The 19,919-nt window shown below is 48.3% G+C and overlaps 1 protein-coding gene across 1 annotated transcript; it reads left to right on the forward strand.

Moving 5' to 3' along the window:
• The first annotated feature begins 1,685 nt into the window (after positions 1-1,685).
• On the forward strand, positions 1,686-14,758 carry LOC143826197 (keratin, type I cytoskeletal 17-like). Its single transcript, XM_077314865.1, has 10 exons — positions 1,686-1,989; positions 5,419-5,547; positions 9,130-9,212; positions 9,400-9,556; positions 11,210-11,371; positions 11,668-11,793; positions 13,072-13,280; positions 13,856-13,884; positions 14,132-14,260; positions 14,631-14,758. The coding sequence occupies exons 1-9, from the start codon at positions 1,735-1,737 to the stop codon at positions 14,227-14,229; spliced, it is 1,248 nt and encodes a 415-aa protein (XP_077170980.1). The 5' UTR covers positions 1,686-1,734; the 3' UTR covers positions 14,230-14,260; positions 14,631-14,758.
• The last annotated feature ends 5,161 nt before the right edge of the window (positions 14,759-19,919 follow it).

Below are 19,919 nucleotides of genomic sequence, written 5' to 3' on the forward strand. Positions count from 1 at the left end.
TGTCCTGCAGAAAAGCCTTAGAGCGTGTTTCAGGTCAGCCTCTACAAAAGACGATCCCTCCCCACTCTCTGTTAATGTCGTTCGCAAAACAAACATCACTCATGTGGCACCTGGAGACTTCACACTATTATTTATACCTGTAGACAGGGATGCCAGCTTCCAGGGGAACTTATCTGCGTCATTTGGAGATCCACTGTACTAGTAGGAGAGCTCTAGATGCGACCTGGAGATTGGCAACCCTAACTTTTGTATCCTACATGCAATAGGGCTTCTGCAGCTTCTCAGTGCATGTCAGCAGAGCATTTGGGGAGACACATATTTCGCCTTCCCGCCGCATCCTTTTCTTATCCTCAGTTGTCCCAAGAAGTCGCTAGGGCAGGGGTGGCCAAGCTGGCTCTCCAGATGTCCATGGACTACAATTCCCATGAGCACCCTGCCAGTAGGTCAGATCTGCCCGATTTCACATGCATGCTGCCTTATATGGCATCGCGCTATTGGTCCATCAAGGTCAGCTTTGTGACTGCGACTGGCAGAGGCTGACCAGGGGTTCACACAGAGGTCTTCCACACCTTCCACCTTTTAACTGGAGATGTCAGGGACAGGACCTGCTGCATGCCAAAGCAGATGCTCTATCAGTTGGCCACAGCCCCTCCCCATAGTTAAGGAGAGTCAACCACAGTACTCGGATGGGAAACTACCTAGGAAGACGGAGTCTCATGGGAGTTGTAGTCCGTGAACATCTGGAAAGCCACAGTTTTGGCCACCCATGCCCTAGATCAGGGGTAGTCAACCTGTGGTCCTCCAGATGTCCATGAACTACAGTTCTCATGAGCCCCTGCCAGCAAATGCTGGCAGGGGCTCATGGGAATTGTAGTCCATGGACATCTGGAGGACCACAGGTTGACTACCCCTACCCTAGATGAACTGGGCTATTCAGGTGGCAAAATGTGTTGGCAGAGTCTAAATGTGCAAAACTATTTAAAAGAATGAATTTGCTCTATTAAGAAGAGAAAGGGGAGAGAGATTCCTCGCGGTCTCTGTTTTGTGGTCTTTTGGCTGTTGAGGCAAGCAGGGAAGAACCACGCTCAAAGGAGCAGAACATCTCCAATCTGGACACTGGAGGAGGAGATTATTTGAAACGCATCCAGGAGTTCCTAATCTAACAGTGCTAAACAAACATCTCCTCCGATGTCCCCTGGAGGACAGTCTTCTTATCTTTTGGAATCACGCACACTCCAGAGCATGTATTTCCCAACACAATGGATACATGAAGGCACACCCTATTTCTGTTCAGAGCGGGGATAGGTCTCTTCAAGCGGTTTCCTTCAGTCTGTTCACAGATTCAAATCAGCATTAAACAAACAAGCAAATACCTAGCAGAGCTTTGACATCTCATTTCCACATCTTCTCGAGATGATCTGGAGTTTGGACAGCCCGAGAAGCATTTCCTCTGGGTTATGGGGGCATCCATTTGACACTGACGAATTGCCCAGAATCTGGTCAGTGGATGTTGCAATGGGCTTGCGAATCTGCCTGGGGAAAGGATGGGGGGTGGGGGGTGGGGCGTTGCATTGAGCCGAATTTCCGAAACAAATACCTTTCTTGGAGAACGAGACGATCCGGTGGGGGAGCAGGCCGGGGTTAGCCCTGCCCTTCAGCTCGCCTATATAAGGGAATTCTTCTAAGTTTCTATTGCCCACTTCCCTTCTCACGTTGCCTTCAGCTGTGGGAACCATGACCACTTTCCTGAGCTTTAGCCGGTCCTCCTCAGGAGGAGGCCAGGGCCCCCGGGGAGGAAGCCTGCTTGCCTTAGCTGGATCTCAGCCAATGTCCAAGGTCTTGGGGGGCAGTGGGGTCACTAGAAGCTTCCTGTCCCTCGCTAAGGAGGGGCCGATGAAGCATTACGGGCCGGAAAGCAGCCTCCTTGAAATGAACGCAAAAGAAACCATGCAGAATTTGAATGACCGCCTTGCTGCCTACCTGGAAAGGGTGAGTAACTGAATAGTGTGACGTTAGCCTGCAGGGATGCCAACCTCCAGGTGGGACCAGGATATCTGTTGTGGGGAGAGGGGAGAAGAAGGGAAGGATATTGCAGGTTGCTTTGAGACTCCATTGGGAAGGGAAAAGCAGGGTATGAAACCCACCTCTTCTCCTGTTTATTGGTGGTGCAGCAATACCAAAGGACTCTACATTTTGGAAGTTTATTCTTTTTTCAAGCTCAACCTTAAACTTCTTGGGCTGGGTTCTCAAAATGGTTTGAAAGGGGATCAAGAGATGCTCAGTTTCCAAGAGAGATGTTACAGCTCACTTCTGGTCTGGGAACTCTGCCTGTGAAGTAAGAGGATCAGATGTTCCATGGTGAGGCAAAGGCATTCTTGACATGCCCCAAAGTACTTTGGTGATTTCATTTATAACATCCATGCAAATTCTTTTCAAACACATTCAAATGAAAAGAATATTTCTGAAAACTCCTTTCTGAAGTTCAGGATAAAATCATAGACTCATGAGTTGGAAGGAGCCATGCAGGCCATGCAACCCCCTGCTCAGTGCCGGATCCGCCTAAAGCATCGGTGAGATATATAATCTTGCCTTTGGACATGGATTGCCCACAAGGAGATGGCATTTTGTTTATATTCTGATGCATTTTAGCCTTGTAGATTTCAAATTGCGCATCTACGTACTTGGCATCCAACTCTGCTGTAGCACCAGGTATTCAAAGGGGGACTGATAATTTTTTGACAGTAAAATTTTTGAAAAAGAGAAGGCTCAAGAATTGGTGGGAGTCACTCTGACTGCTACAATAAGCTATCCTCTGGTCACAGTCCCATTGAATTTCCAAAGTGCAGACGCTTTGGTGCAAAGAAATCTCTTTATTCAAAATAATAAACAGCATATGGGAGCAAGGAAATCCTTGCTGAAACTAATTAGCAAACAAGCTAGCATACCTTTATGGCCCGTCGCAACCCTCCCCGCAATTCAACTCTTGGTGCCCCAAATACAGTGCCAAGTGCCAACTTTTCCCCAGGCTATGCTCCCACACCAACCCCATGAAAGCTTTAATAGAGCTTTAATTCCTAAATCACTACATTGGCACACTGAGGTCAGGCATAAGAGGTGTTACGAGAGAGAGAGATCTGCGGAAATTTACTACACCATTAAGCAGGGTCAAAATGGCACCACGTAACGGAACCAAAGAAACATATAGGCAATATTTCATGGCAAGAACATATGAACATGTGAACGGGACCTTGACACCTCCTAACCTCAGAGGTACCTGTTTGAAGACCCCCTGCACATCAGGGGCTCCCAGCATGGTGCCCGTTGTCACCTGTCTGGGTGTCCAGCCAGTGTTTTTAGCAAGTAGGTGGGGCCACTTGTCCAGCTGGGCTTCTGATTGGCCACTGGAGATCTGATTGCCTGTGACAATTAAAATAACACTGCTTCCATTGGCGGTTGTTCCTGTCATTCTGTGTCAGAGTTCCATAGGTTTAGGACGCCTGCTGAACATGCTCAAAGGTGCTCTTTTATTACTGCTCTTCAGGTTCTAGGGCTGGATTACGAGAAGCCCTGGTGAGAGTTCATTCATTCTACTGATGCATAGAAAGGAGCGGTACTGACCACCTCCACACACCCATGCACACCCACATTTGTCATCGAGTCACAGCTTGACCCCATGGGGTTTTCAAGACAAGGAATACCCAAAGGTGGCTTGACCTCACCAGCTACCACATCACAGCCATGAGATTCCTTGGTCGTCTCTCCTCCAAGTTCTGGCCAAGGCCAACCCTACTTAGCTTCCGAGACAGGACGAGATCAGGGTAGCTTGGGCTGAGCCCACTGTCATATATTTCCTGTTGATGGAGGGAAACCTTCGCAAGCAGCCACGCCTTCTTTGGACAGAGAATCAGGAGGTCCCTCTTTTACTCTGGCTAGAGCTTATCTGCATTAGCAGATGACCACTGGTTTACTTAGTACAAACTGAGACAGTATTTATTATATGGACAGAAGAAGTTTCAGAGGCGCCTTTCGGTGCTCGACATGGAAAAACCACAAGAGTCCCTCCCAGTCCTTATCACTAGTTAAACAACATGGGCACAATTCACTCAATGGGGTGTGTGCGGGAGAACTTTCCAGCGAATTGTGCTCCTGTGCGGCAGATGATCCCTCTTTCTCTTTCTGTCTTGTGTGTGATGTGCTGCCAAGTCCCAATTGGCTTATGTTTTTTTAAAGCAAGAGATGAATAGAGGGGGGGGGGGTTGCCATTGCCTGCCTCTGCATAACGACCCTCGTATTCCTTGGTTATTTCCCATCCAAATGAAGACTAACCAGGGATTGCCAGGGCAAAGGTTAGCAGCCCCAATTTACCAACAGCTCCCCCATAGCTCCTGAAATATTCTTGAGGTTTCGGGTAACCCCAGAAGTGATGCCAGCTGGCCACGCCTCCCTGCCACGCCCCCAGAAGTCACAGGGTTACAATATGCATGGCATCATCACTCATAAAATAAAATGCTTGTTAAATAAGAAGTTAGTTTCATTTTTGTGTGTGCAGTACCTTGCCTGAGCAAAACAAGGAAGCATTCATCTAAGCCACCATAAAACCAACCATGCAAAGCAGCAGTTCTCCTCAGGAGAACTGATATTGTAGCTCTGGGAGATCACCAGGCAACCCCAGGAGATTAAAGTGTGTAGCAAGCAAAATGCACTTCCTAATACAAAGTTATTTGCTTCCATTATTTGTATAAACATGTATTTCAAAGCAGTGGTATCTGTTGAACAATAAGTACTATGTACTTATGTACTTAGAACTTAAGTCCTGACAACACTGGTGTGATATCAGGAACACCACTGGGAAATACTGTGTTTCAAAATGTTCTTCATCTGTGCAACCAAAATCTCTATAAAGCAGCATGCATGCTTGCAAAGTCAAGGGTCGTAGCTGCATTTTGCTTGTGATTTACTTGATTCATCACTGCCAGGAGGTTTAAGACCTGAAAATGGCTGTTAGCCATAGGTTATTTGGGAAGTCAAGCATTTGTAGGGCCTCTAAGGTGTGCACATGAGTGGCCGGTCATTAACACAGGGAGCTCTGCTCAGCAGCAATCTGGAGCTACTCAGGGTCTTGCACTGCCCGTTGCCCATCGTAGAAGTACAGCTATTTTGTTCATGATGTCAACTGCTCCACTCAGTGGGGGGAAAGAATTCGAGAGAACATTGCATAGGGTCTCTGTATGTTGGAAGCTACTTGACGGCATGTGGCACCTAAACGTTAAAAAGAGAAACGGATATTTCTCCTAAACCTCCCAGCTGCTCCTCTCTAGTGGCCGTGTTTATCGGCATAGAAAGTCCTTCGCCGTATCGAGGTCACCTTCCTTCTTTCCATCACCTCGCCCAGTTGAACTTTCTCTTCTGTTTGCTCAGGTGAAGTTTCTGGAGGACTCTAACAAAGAGCTGGAACGACACATTCGGGAAACCTACGCAAAGCGAGCGTCGGCGGGGCCTCCTGACCTGAGTGGGTATTTCAGCACTGTCAGTGAGCTGAGAGCGAAGGTAACCCGAATTCTTCCTGTCCTAGGATATCTGAGGAAGGGAGCTGTGACCCTCAAAGGCATAAGACTTGGAGTCTGGGGCTTCTGGGGTGTTTTGCAAAGCATAAAGAATGCTTCAGGGGTTTCTCAGAGGTAAAAAAAGTTGAGAACAACTGCTGTGAAAGGTCTACGACGAAGGAAAAGAAATCTAATGGGACAGAATGGAAGAGAGAGTTCATTCCCCAATGATGAATAATTCTAGCTTCAGGTCGGTAGCCCTGTTAAGTCTGCAGAAGAAGAGCAAGGTCTTAATCTAGCAACGCTTTAGAGATTGTGATGGAACAGGATCCTCCAGCTCTCCTGGTCCATTCCTGATATGGTCATATCACCCAATAAATGTTTAACAATTTTTTTTAAAGTAAAAAATTAATTAACTCCTGCCCATCCGAAAAACCCTTCCAGGTCCTTCAAGAATCTCCAGGGCTTCATGAATTCCCGGCTGAGGAAGCCTGTTCCGAAGATATAGGCAGGAGGGAGGGCAGCACACAATCAGTATCTACCTGGGACATTTTAGGGCAAGGGTCAGCTATAGGCTTCCCAGGTCCACCCTGAATTGTAGTCCATGGACATCTGGAGGGCCGCAGTTTGACTACCCCTGGCCTATAGCGTTCCCGATCCTGGGTTCAGAAATTCCGGGAGATTTGGAGGGGAAGCCAGGGTAGGCCATAATGGCATTGCACCTGCCCTCCAAAGCAGCCGTTCTCCTGGGGAGATCAGGAAATGATCTCTGTGATCGGGAGCTCATTTGTGATTCCAGGAAACCACCAGGCTGCACTTGGAGGCTGGCAGTCTGACAAGTTGTGTAACTGAAAACAAGCAGCTTAACAGGACTGATAATTTTCGTGTTGATTAATAACCCGTGAAGTTTCCACAGCCGGAATGCTGGTGAGATCTTAGGAGAAGTCATCAACAGAAACACAAGCAGCTTCTGTGATTTTATTATTATTTTTTAGTGCCCTGGCATAAGTCTGGGCATAGTTCAACTGCTTTATTCAGCGTTTACCATGATATGGTATGTAAGCTGCTTGCTGGTTTTATATGTATTCACTTGCCTTGCATTTGCCGTTCATTATGTGTAGTCCTGCTGTTTTGTGATTGCTTAAGGCAGGCGTAGAATAGGAAGTTTAGGAACCTTCCCACAATTTGGCTGTTGCTAGAGTGCATTCCTTTGCTATCTGGTCAGCCTTGGCTTGGTTACTATGGTAGCTAGTTCTCGTTTTGAGCGACTGGAAGACAGCACCTGGAAATTTCTCCCGAAGTGGCCTGTGGGGGGGTGGTGGTGGTAGGGGCTATGTTACATTTTATTTTATTTATTTATTTTATATTTATTTCTCATTTATATACCACCCTCCCCTGGGGCTCAGGGTGGATAAGCCAGGCTGGAGTCTAGAAGTGCCAATTTCAGCAAGAACGTTAAGATGTTAGCTTTGTTGTTTTTTTTCCAATAAAAAGATTTCCTTCAGGAGACGTCAATTTATTAACGTCAGTCAGCTGGACCTTTGTACAGCCTTGGATTCCTGGCAGCTGTAGACCTCTTATCACTTCTGTAACACTTCTCTAAGAAGACTGTCAGTGCTCAAAAAAAAAAGAAAAGAAAGTTGCAAATATCAGATTGTTGCAAAAGATGTGTGCGAAAGCATCAAACATCGTTCTACACAAATTTTGTTTTAAACATTTGTCTACTTTTTCATGCCAAATTAATTTTACGTCAAATTAACAATCTAGATAGTAGAGCCTCTTGTGGCGCAGAGTGGTAAGGCAGCGATATGCTGTCTGAAGCTGTCTGCCCATGAGGCTGGGAGTTCAATCCCAGCAGCCGGCTCAAGGTCAACTCAGCCTTCCATCCTTCCGAGGTCAGTAAAATGAGTACCCAGCTTGCTGGGGGGGGGGGTAAACGGTAATGACTGGGGAAGGCACTGGCAAACCACCCCGTATTGAGTCTGCCATGAAAACGCTAGAGGGCGTCACCCCAAGGGTCAGACATGACTCGGTGCTTGCACAGGGGATACCTTTACCTTTAACAATCTAGATAAGACAAAATGGTTGGTTTTTAAAGTTTTGAAATTGTCTGAAAAACAATGGCGATATCGCAATGGTGGAGCTTTACACTTGTTGCCTGTGGCCGTACTGTATGAAGAATGGTTCACCGTACACCTCATGCCCGACCTCCTGAATGTTTCCAGCACATGTTTTCATCTCCTTTACATTTTGCCAGTAGATAATTACTTCTCTCACAGATTTCCCTTGCATTTTTTGTTCCACACCTTAAAGATTTTCCTTACGGCTGCCATATAGGATATTTTCAAAAAATGATTGCTTGCCCTTCCCTTCTCATCCTGTTGATTTCAGCATCCCTCCAATGGGGAAATCCCTCCTGTTTATTTCAGCATCCCCTTCACTTAAATATCTGATTTTTCTTTTAAAAGAGCCATGCTTAATTCTGAACTGAGACATCTTGTTACAAGAGGGCGTCCATGACAACATCCAGTGGGGACTCTCAATGGAATCTTACATTATCACTGACTGGTTTTGTTTGTTTATTTTACAACTTGAGCTTCTGTTTCTGAAGATTCCAGTAAATGATGGTGCATCAGATTTTGTTTGAGCAGATTTGTATGTGTGCATCTGCTATGTAGAACTCTCTACCATCACAATAACCCACCAGTTCCCACTGAAGATAACTCAGCCATCTATAGAAAGGGCTGCCAACTCTGGGTTGGGAAATTCCTTGAGATTTTGGGGGTGAAACCTAGGGAAGGGTGGGATTTAGAGAGGGGGAGGGACCCAGTGGGGTACAATGCCAGAACCCACCCTCTAAAGTGGACACTTTCTCCAGGGGAACTGATCTCTGTAGTCTGGAGATGGGTTGGAATTCCAGGACTCTTCAGGCCCTGCATGGAATTTGACAGCCCTATGTATAGAGGCTTGTTTTTCAGGAGATGGCACTGGTGCGTATTTGTGGTGCTGGCATACAAATTTGCGAAACACAGTAGGGAAAACTGAAACAGAACAATTTAAAATGCAATAAACAAACTTGCATGCAGTCTTTTTCTTAATTTTTGTTTTGCTTGTAGTGAAACAGAAAACGATCGTCTTCCTTATGGTTGTGAGTGCTTTATACTTTGGAAGCTTATATTATAAATACATTGTTGTACTAGAATTGTTACCTTAAGCCTTTTGTTACCAGTAAAATATTGTTTTAAAAAAAAGTCAGACCCCAACTGCTGAAAGCTGTTTGGCAGAAACAATCGTTTTGTGTGTCACTACGAGCAAAATAAAATTAAGAAAAAGACTGCAAGCCAGTTTGTCTATTGCATTTGAAATTGAACTGTGTTTTAGACACAGTTTATCTCTGTTGTGTTGGTATTTTTCACAGTGTCTCCCATACTATTATTGTAGCATACAAATTTACCCAGCAGAGTTCTCCTGCTTGGTGACCTCCAGATCCTCTTGGCCAGTCCATTGTCCTGTGCAGGAGCTATTTTGAGACAACTGAGCCTCTCTCTCTCTCACTCTCTCTCTCTCTCTCTCTCTCTCTCTGCAGATCCAAGAAGAGGCCTTGAGAAATGCCGGGTTGCTCCTACAGATTGATAATGCCAAACTGGCTGCTGCTGATTTCAGAGTGAAGTACGAGATCTTCATTATAGCCCTCCTTTGCATTATTATAAATATATTTCCAGAAAGAAACCTGCAAGAATAAACAAATGTAGGAGGGGCAATCTCCCACCAGCCCTTAGACACCCTCACTTTCTTCCTGGGGGGGGGGGGAAGACATGTGCTACCCAGGATGCTTTGTGTTCTCCCTCCTCCGTAGGCTGGAATCAGAGCTGGCCATGCATCTGTCTGTGGAGGGAGACCTTGGTGGACTGCGCAAAGTGCTAGCCGAGCTCAAAACCAGCCGAGCTAGTCTGCAGTTGCAAGTAGACGACCTCCAGGAGGAACTGGCTTTTCTCAAGAGAAACCACCAGGAGGTGAGAGGGTGCATGAAGGAGGCCTCGGCGATGTTTGGTTCGGATGGATATTCATGGGAAGTACCTTGCTGCACATTGCTTCCCTACCAGTTGCTTGCGGTTGAGGAGTCTCAAAGCGGCTTACAATCATCTTCCCTTCCTCTCCCCACAAGAGACACCCTCTGGGGTAGGTGAGGCTGAGAGAGCTCTGATGAGAGCTGAGAGAGCTCTGATGAGAGCTGAGAGAGCTCTATTCTGTAAGAACAGCTCTAATAGGACTGTCACTGGCCCAAGGTCACCCAGCTAGCTGCATACAGAGGAGCAGGGAATCAAACCCAGCTGTTTAGATCACAGGCCACCGCTTTTAACCACTACACCAAGCTGGCTCTCAAGATGCTCCCCCCACAACTATGTACCATTTGGTCGGACATCTGTAGTCAATGAATGGCAACCTTCTTACCTCTTAGTAGACAACATAAGCAGTGGGGCTACCAAGCGACTGGTTTATGGGCACACTGTGAAAGATTGCCCTGGGTGCCTTGTCACGGGTACCAGCTTTATTTATATTTATTTATCACCTCTCGACCGTTTCATAACCTGTGCTATGAAATGGCGTTTGCATCTGGAGATTTTAAAAAATAATTTCTGAGTATGTGTCACCAGCTATTTGGGACAGGCTATTTGGAAAGAAAATATACGGAAATCAATGACTCTGCATTTATTTCAAAAGTGCTTTCGGAGGGGCAGGTAGATGCAGCTTTGGAATTGTTCCCCAAAGCTTGCTGGTCACTAGAACTGGATGGACGTGGGCTGGGAAACGTTTAACTTTGCATTTTTATTTGCTTTTGCCATCAAGTCACAGCCGAACCAGAAGGGTTTTCAAGGTAAGAGAAATTCCGCAGTGGTTTTTGCCATTGTCTGTTCCCCGTGTAGCAAACCTGGACTTCTCTTTGGGGGTTTCTGAGCCAAATACAACCCAGGGACGACCCTAATTAGGCAAGGAAGTACATCTGGCCTCAACCAGGGCCAGGACCTTCTCAGACCGGGCCCCTAATTGGTGGAAGGGGCTCCCGGAGGATAACCGGGCCCTGTCGGAGCTGGCACAGTTCCGCAGGGTCTGCAAGACGGAGCTCTTCTACCAAGCCTTGGTTGAGGCCGGTGACCTCATAACATCTCCAGGCCCTCTCCGACAAGATGCCCACCTAGAGACGTCCAGTCTGGGAAAGACCTAGCGATTGATCACTGGGCAGTAGGACTACAATTGATGCTGCTAATTTGCTGATACACTTTAAACTGTCTGCTGTGTAATGCTCTTATTATATTTTTGTTAATTATAATTGTAACATGTACACCACCCTAAGCTGGTTTCAGGATGGCAGTATATTATTATTTATTTATTATCATCATCATTATCATTATTATTAACATTAACCTCTGAATGTCTAATAATAACAATAATAATAGACATTTAAAGGTGGTTTGCCATTGCCGACCTCTGCACCGTGACTTTAGTACTCCTTGAGGGTTTCCCATCCAAGTTCTAACTGGGGACAACCCTGCTTAGCTCCCAAGACCTGTTGAGTTGGCGTGGCTGTCTGCATCTGTCTCGTCTCTGTCGTGTCTTCTGCTGGAGTCCACGGCCATAATGTGGCCTTCACGCTTTCTGCCCTGCAGGAAGTTGCCTCTCTCCGAGGGAGGCTGGGGGGCGCCATCAACGTGGAGGTGGACTCCATGCCTGGCGCTGACCTGCAGAAGATCTTGGCTGAGATCCGCGACCAGTATGAGCAAGTCATGGAGAAGAATCGCCAAGAAGCCGAGTCCTTGCACAAGGCCCAGGTGTGGGAAACCAAGAAAGGGGGAGAATGCTGTGGGTCCGCATTACCCAGATCATAGGCAAGGGGGGGTGGGTTGCATGGGAGGAGAAATGCACCACATTTTAGAAACAGGCTTTGAGTTCCTGTGAGATTCTTGTGTTGGGTAAGACCAGCTGCTTTGTTGACAGGGCATGGAGATTCAGCCTCTTGAGGCTCCAGCAGGATCCAGGGTGGAAGTGGGGGTGGGGGTGGGGCTGGCTGTGGAATAATGGTGTAAAATTTCTCCTCTGGCTGTGGACTTCCTTCTCTCCCTGGCAGTGTGACGCCATCAGCCAGGAGGTCATGGTCAGCACCGAAGCCTTCCAGACGGCCCAGGCGAAGAGGACGGAGATGAAGCGGCTGGCCCAGGCCTTGGAGATCGAGCTCCAGTCCCTCCGCAACATGGTCAGCAGCGGGGAGCACTGGGCTGGTCTCCAGGGAAGGGTCGAAACCCAACCTGATATTAGGAATCTGGGGTCTGGAGCCCCCCTTTAAAGATGACCAATAACTCAATGACCGAGTGCATGGGACGGGGACTATGGCATGAGGGTGGGGGTGGGACGTAGCCCTTCCCTCCCCCCCAGTTCCCTAAGGGAGGCCTTTCCCCCAGGGAGCAGCAGTTTACATCGTTGGGGGAACACAGGAGTGTGCATGTGCAAGACATGCTGTCCAGATGCAGCCAACTCGTGGTGACCCAGTGGGAGATGTCCAGAGGTGCTTTGCCACACCTGCCTCTGCTTCATGCGCCTGGACTTCCTTGGAGGTCCCCCATCCTGGACTTCCTTGGTGGTCTCCTATTGGCAGCAGAGGACAGAACCCGCAGGGATAGGTTTAAACTACATGTATAGCTAGATATCAAGGGAAAAGAAACTCATCATAAGAGTAGTTCAGCAGCGGAATGGGCTGCCTAAGGAGGTGGGGAGCTCTCCCTCGCTGCTAGTCCAGGAGCCCCACACAATGCCTTCCCCCCCATGGATCAGGGCTGTGGCCTCTCTCCTCCCCCCTTTAAGGACACCCAGCATAGAATCATAGAATCATAGAATCATAGAATCATAGAATCATAGAATCATAGAATCATAGAATCATAGAATCATAGAATCATAGAATCATAGAATCATAGAATCATAGAATCATAGAATCATAGAATCATAGAGTTGGAAGGGGCCATACAGGCCATCTAGTCCAACCCCCTGCTCAATGCAGGATCATAGAATCATAGAATCACAGAATCATAGAGTTGGAGGGGCCATACAGGCCATCTAGTCCAACCCCCTGCTCAATGCAGGATCATAGAATCATAGAATCACAGAATCATAGAGTTGAAAGGCCATCTAGTCCAACCCCCTGCTCATTGCAGGATCATAGAATCACAGAATCATAGAGTTGAAAGGGGCCATACAGGCCATCTAGTCCAACCCCCTGCTCAACGCAGGATCAGCCCATGACACCCCTTGCCACTATGGGGGGCCCTCCTTCCACAGTCTGGCTGCTCTCATTGCAATTGTGTTCTGTTAGGGCCCCACAGATCCTTAAACTGGCTACGGACTGGCAACTCCTCAAACCACTCCTGCAGAGTCCCTCTGCAGATCTGGGAGGCTACCACTCTCTGCTCCCCAAAGACTCTGCAAGGAGATGCCCGTCTTCTCCTTGGGAGCCTCACCCTGCGTCCCTCTCCCTTTCCAGAAAGCGGCCCTGGAGGGGACTTTGGCTGAGACCCAGTCCTGCTACGGGGTGGAGCTCTCTCGGCTGCGGGACCTCGTGGCCGCCAGGGAGGCCGAACTGCTGAAGGTGAGATCTGATGTCCAGAGCCAAGCCGAGGACTACAAACAGCTGCTGGGCATCAAGACCCGGCTGGAAATGGAGATCGCCACCTACCGGCGTCTGCTTGATGGGTGAGCTGGGGATGGGGGGTGCAGGCAGGCATGGGCCTGCATAAGAACTCACAACGATGCCATTTGCCCATTTAAAGCCCTTCACATGTATTATTTCAGAGCCAGCTGGCTGCGTGTGGAGGGGTGGGGAATCCAACCCGGCTCTCCAGATTAGAATATGAAGAAGAGTTGGTTCTTATATGCCTTTTCTCTACCCAAAGGAGGCTCAAATGGGCTTACAGTCACCTTCCCTTTCCTCTCCCCACAACAGACACCCTGTGGGGTGGGTGAGGCTGAGAGAGCCCTGATATGACTGCCCGGTCTAATAGTTTTATCAGAGCCGTGGCGAGCCCAAGGTCACCCAGCTGGCTGCATGTGGAGGGAGTGGGGAACCGAACCTGGCACGCCAGATTAGAAGTCCGCCTTCCTAACCACTACACCAGACTGGCTGTACACTAAAGCCGCCGCTCTTAACCATGACATCTAGGACTCCGGTTCGGTGTGTCTGTGCCTGCGCCGTGTATGCAATTCTTGTTTCAGGAGCTTCCAAAATGTGCAGGCCTCGAATGGATCCAATGTTCTTTCTCCCCCTTTAGATCAGAAGCTGACCCACCACTCCCCCCGGGTAAGCCTGGCTTAAGTGTCCATCTTCTTCTTATATAATGATATAGCTAATGCTCTCCATTCCTGTTGGCTCCTGGCTTCATCAAATGTTTCTGATCGAGAGGGAAAGGTTCATCATTAAGGGAACTGAGCCTGATTCAGTGATCTGTACCAGAATGTCTGGAGGCTCAGGAAAGAGCCAGGTGCCCAGTTGGCATCTTAGATAGTGGCATTTCTCCAGCCTTGCCTCCTTGTTTATCTCTTCACAGAACCCTCTGCAACCCGTCGGGTGAAGACCCTTATTGAAGAGCTGGTGGATGGCAAGGTGGTCTCCTCTCGCGTGGAGGAGGTAGAGGAACAGATCTGAGAGGTGCCGGATGGAGGAGATGTTGGCTGAGGTGAGGGATGGGCGGGGAATGCACATTCTGTCCCATGCCTAAGGCTTTGGCCTGCAGATAAAGGAACTGCCAATGAACCTATTTTGCTGAGAGCCAGTGGGGCATAGTGGTTAAGGGCGGTGGCTTCTAATCTGGTGGGCCGGTTTGATTCCCCGCTCCTCTACCTGGAGCCATCTGGATGACCTTGGGCTAGTCACAGTCCTGTTAGAGCTGTTCTCACAGAGAAGTCTCTGTCCGGGCTCTCAGCCCCATGGACCTCGCAGGGTGCCTGTTGTGGGGAGAGGAAGGGAAGGCGATTGCTGCTTTGGGACTCCTTCTCATAGAGACAAGCAGGGTGTCAAAAGCAACTCTTCTTCCTCTATCATTTCAGAATGCGGCTTTCCCCGTGGTCTCCCAGCCCTCTGGCTCCGGGCTCTTCCTTTTACGCTTGGTCGCCCGCAATCAACAGCACAATCTTCTTGAATCATTCTTGCAGTATAAACCTGACACGTTTCTTAACTGCTGGTGTGAAATCATTTATCATGGACAAACCTATTATTTATCCTGGGCACCTGTAGTCTTAACCCCTTCCACCCAGCAGGTGGCAGTAGACACTACATAATCTAACCACCTCCATGTACCCTGGAGATTCCTAGATAGTTTGCACAAAAGGATCAAAACTCACTTTGAATATAAACAAGAGGAGGGAATTAATATCTAGGCTAAAAAACCTTTTGCTTGCAGGGCCGGGTGTGTGTGTGTGTGTGTGTGTGTGTGTGTGTGTGTGTGTCTACCGAGAATCTTATGGCACCTTTATGAAAGCAATTGTAAGCAAAGTCCCTTGGGCTCAACTTCAGTGGATTTTAAAAGCAGAAACTGCATAGGCTGGCACTCTACCATGTTTTGGTCAGTGTCGGCTTCCAGTAGCCAAAGTATGACCCACCTCTTGACAGAGTAGATGGTCCCCTTCAGTCCATTCCCTCTTTCTCAACCATCCACAATGTGAAATGAATGAGTTCAGGTCAGTACACTTCTGCGACACAGATTCACAATTAACAAGGTAGGATGAAGAAGCAGATGTGGAAGCAGGGATGCCAGCCTCCAGGTGGGACCGGTTTTACAGCTCAGCCCCGGAGATCCGTCTCCCTGGAGCAAAGGGGGGCTTTGGAGGGTGGACTTTGGTCCCTGTCCTCCCCAGGCTCCATCCACAAATCTCCAGGGGTCTCCCAACCTGGATCTGGCAACTCTGTCCCCCCCATCCCCAGCTGGAGGCTGGAGGGGGCTTGGCACCCTTATCTGGAAGTGTTTGGGTGTCTAAAATTGCAGTTTTGCATATCTTTGCGCACAATACCATGCAAATCAAGGGGGGTATATGTGTGTGGGGGGAGGGGCAGGAGGCTGTTAAATGCTAGCAGCCAAGGCTGGTGCTCTTCCACACCTGGCCACTGGGTGTCAGTGCAGCCTGTGTGTTGGGAGGCCGGATGGGGGCGGGAAGGCCAGGTTTTGTCCCAGGGACAGCTCACCAGCTAGGGGTGCCCTAGGACAAGGAATGCGTGCAGTCAAGCCACACCCAGGCAGCTGAAGCCAGGGACCGAGCTCAGAGATCCCGGTGGAAGAGAGCCATGCCTGTCCCTGCAAATGCATATGCGTCAGTCCCAAGAAACCACGCTTAGGACCAGGCTGTGAATGCATTGCTAAAGATGTCGGTACTGCAAATGTGGCATGCAGCAAGAAAATGACCCCCAAGTCTATGAAACGGGGAAAGCTCAGGAGAGGTGGGCATGGCTTTATATTCGCCACCGCCCCAATCACACTGCTTAAATGCAAACACAATATGAATCTGTGGCACTGATGCCACAACAGTTCCTGCACTGGCCATGCGAGCCCCCTTCCTCCAAGGACCTCGGAGCAGCCTTCCTGGTTCTCCCTGCCCCTATTTTATATTCACAACAGTCCTGTGAAGTAGGATAGACCGAGAAAATAACTGGCCCGAAATCACAAAGGAAACGTCATTGCAAGAGGGAATTTGAACCTGGGTCTCTCTGGCCGTAGTCCAACGCACTGGCCATGACACCCTACTGTTTCTTCACACTGAATGGGGAGGGGCTGAGGATTAAACAAAGAATTGTCAGGCCAGGTCTAGGAGGGCTCTTGTTACATTTTATGTTCAACTGTCCAAGAGAGTTTTCGGCTGACGTATGATTTGAAATGGGGATCTCGTTTCATTTTTTCAGCCTCTAAAGTAGGGGTAGTCAAACTGCGGCCCTCCAGATGTCCATGGACTACAATTCCCAGAAGCCCCTGCCAGCAAATGCTGGCAGGGGCTTCTGGGAATTGTAGTCCATGGACATCTGGAGGGCCGCAGTTTGACTACCCCTGCTCTAAAGACATCCTAGCTTAGAATCTAGCCTTAAGTATCATAACTATCCTATAGATAAATATATATATTTCAAAGCAAGGTTCCCGCAGATGGGGACACCGACTCACTGGGGACAGGGGCAGTGGCTTGGGGAAAGAGGGATGAACTGGATGTTCGGGGCTCAGAGTGGGGCTCCCGGCCCCTTCCTCGTTCTTTGCCTGTTTCCACGCCTAGCTGCAGAAATGGAATCCAATCACCCCAAAAGAAGCCAGTGCCTGAGCAAATGCCACATGTTGCAGAATTCAGCTGGTAGACATTTCATTCTCTTAAGAAGCCCGGAGTAGATGCAGCCCTCTACTTGGTGAAAGTGCTGGCAGAATCTTGCTGAATAGGGTTCTGGGCAGAATCGGGCGGGTTGTCATGTTGGTCTGAAGCAGCAGAACAAAGTTTGAGTCCAGTGGCAACTTCAAGATGCGCAAATTGTGGGTATCAGCTTTGGGGTGCAGGTATCTGAAGAAGCGTCCATGCATAGAAAAGCTTATACCCTAAATTAAACTTTGTTGATCTCAGAGGTGCCCCTGGACTCTTGACTGGGTTGCATTGTCCTGGGTGGCCCATCCCTTTCTAGCCTGCCAGGAGCAAAGAAGGCATGCACACATGCAAGGTGCATCTTCTGCCGCCGTTCTGCCGATTGAGCCTTGACCTGGATGTCCTGTGTCCTCTTTCTCCCTGCCTTCCTGTAGTCAACAGCTTGGTCTCTCTTCCTCTTGTCTAAATGCCTGACGCTGCTGCAAATCCAACCCAGCTTCACAAGAGTGGTAGGCTCTGAGCTGCCGTGGAGCATCTGTCTTTCATGACTGCATGGCCGCAACCACAGTCAGATTTAAGCATAAAGGATTGCTGGTGCATTAGGAGGAGGAGAAGAAGAAGAGCTGGTTCTTATATGCCGCTTTTCTCTCCCTGAAGGAGTCTCAAGGTAGCTTACAATCACCTTCCTTTTTCTCTCCCCACAACAGGTAGGGGAGGCTGAGAGAGCCCTGATATTCCTGCTCGGTCAGAACAGCTTTATCAGTGTTGTGGCCAGCCCAAGGTCACCCAGCTGGCTGCATGTGCGGGAGAAGCGGGGAATCAAACCCGGCTCGCCTGCTTAGAAGTCCGCGCTCCTAACCACTACACCAAGCTGGCAAACCAAGTCAGCTGGTACAAGACTGAAAGCATGCAAGGGAAAGAAAAAAAAAAGCCCCTTCTCAGGTTTTTCACACCTGCAGGGAAATTGCTCAAGTGTGCATCATTTGGTTTAAAACACAAATCCAGGCTTGACCTATATGTATATGGTATATGGTATATGGTATATGGTATATGGTATATGGTATCTGTATATTATTTTGCATCCAATCCCCTTTTAAAGCCATCAGCGTTCACAACCAGTGAAGGCCAGAGTTTAATTACACACGAAGTGAAGAGTTCTCCCTTTGGTTTGTCCTGAAACCACCACCCGCAAACTTCACCTGGTGCCCCCAAATATTATCCATATCACTTTGCTAAGAAGCATATCTGTTTCTTTGCATCAATAAAACAGCTCAAGGCAATTTAGCTTGAAATGGCATAAACGTGTATGAGGGCAAGTCAACAAGTACAATTACGAAACCAGAGAAGCATCAAAAAGTGAAGCTGTTATTTCTTGACCCAGCCTCCATCTGGGCCTGTGCCCTTCTGGAGGCGGAGTTTCCATCTCTCTCACCCTTCCCTGAAGAACTCTGTGCTCTTCGATTGACGCCACGTCAAAACAGCATCCTCAGAGGACTCAAACTGTGTTCCTTTTACATGGCCTTTGAGTTTTGGGAACCAAAAGAAGTCTGAAGGGGCAGATTCAGGGCTGTGGGGTGGATGGGGGGAAGGTTTCTCTTGCTCCCCTCAAAGAAGCAGCAGGCGCCTTGTCATGATGGGGAAAAAATTCCTTGGTGCAACTTTTCTGGTCTTTTTCTCATCCATGTGGTTTTCTTAAAATGTCTCCAGAATTATCCCCCCAGGATCATCTTGTGCCCATTGAGAAAATCATTTTGTTTGGAATAAATCCATGCATATATGACTTTGAACCCTAGCCACAATAATTTTTGGTTTATTTTAACAGTTATGGTTTCTAAAATTCCTGGGCAAGCCCTGTTGGAACCCCATATCCACACGACCCTTTCTCTTCTCTGTGATGAGAAAACCTTTTCTCCTGCAGGATCGATCAACTTAATATATCAAAAACAGACGCTAAGCTCATGAGGGATTCCATTCCTGGTCAAGTTGGCACAATCGTACTGGGTGGTTAGACAAGAAAACTACGCCCCACACACGCACACCAAGGATCCAATGGGAAAGGTATCCACCTACCTGGGCACAGCTAACCTGAGCTAAACTTCTCCTTGGAAAATAGTTATCTTTTGGCTTTTGTGTGTGTGTGTGTGTGTGTGCGTGTGTGCTGTCAAATCACTGCTGATTTATGGTGATTCCTCGTGGGGTTTTCAAGGCAACAGATGTTCAAAGGTGGCTTGTTATGGCTCCTTGTTATGACCCCCATATTCCTTGGAGGTCTCCCATCCAAATACTGGCCAGGGCTGAGTCTTGCTCAGCTTCCGAGATCTGAGACCATCACGCTAGGCTGGGCTGTCTAGGTGAGAGGCTCCATGGTTCCAGAGCCAGAAACATATTATTGCAAGGAGCCCTCCAGGTTTAGCTGCTTTCATATACTGGTCAAACCAACCCAAAGTTCATTCCACTTCCTGCTGGGCTTGTGGCCCGGTGGCAGAGCGTCTGCTTCTCATGCAGAAGATCCCAGATTCACTTGCCGCCATTTTAAAAAAGGGGTCAGGTAAAGGCGAGATGAAATTCTTCAGGGAGACCCGGGAGAGTCGCTGCCAGTCAGAGAAGGCAATACTGATTTCAGTAGGCCAGTGGCTTGGCTCAGCAAATGGAGTTCCATGCGTTTCTTAGTTTAGGGTTAGGGCTGTTGCTCCGGGACAGAGCAGGTTAGCTCCCTGGGATGTACAGTTACAAGTAGGGTATATCAAAGGCCTCTGTCCGAGAGGCTCCGCCCACCAGAGTAAGCCATTGTGACTTTGACAGACTAAGCCTTTTTTTTTTTTTTGCGAACTGAAGGACTGCCATGAACTTCCATGGATTTGGGTGCAGTTTGTGAAGAAGAGCAGAAATCAGGGATTTAATCAGGGTGTTGGAAACCTTGCTTTCTGCTCCTGCAGAAAGCCACGGGGAGCAGAAAGCAGGGGTTTAAAAGTTGAAATGATTCATGGACCAATATGTACCAGACTAGTTTGC

Source organism: Paroedura picta, chromosome 16 (genome assembly GCF_049243985.1).
Source record: "Paroedura picta isolate Pp20150507F chromosome 16, Ppicta_v3.0, whole genome shotgun sequence".
Taxonomy (NCBI): Eukaryota; Metazoa; Chordata; class Lepidosauria; order Squamata; family Gekkonidae; genus Paroedura; species Paroedura picta.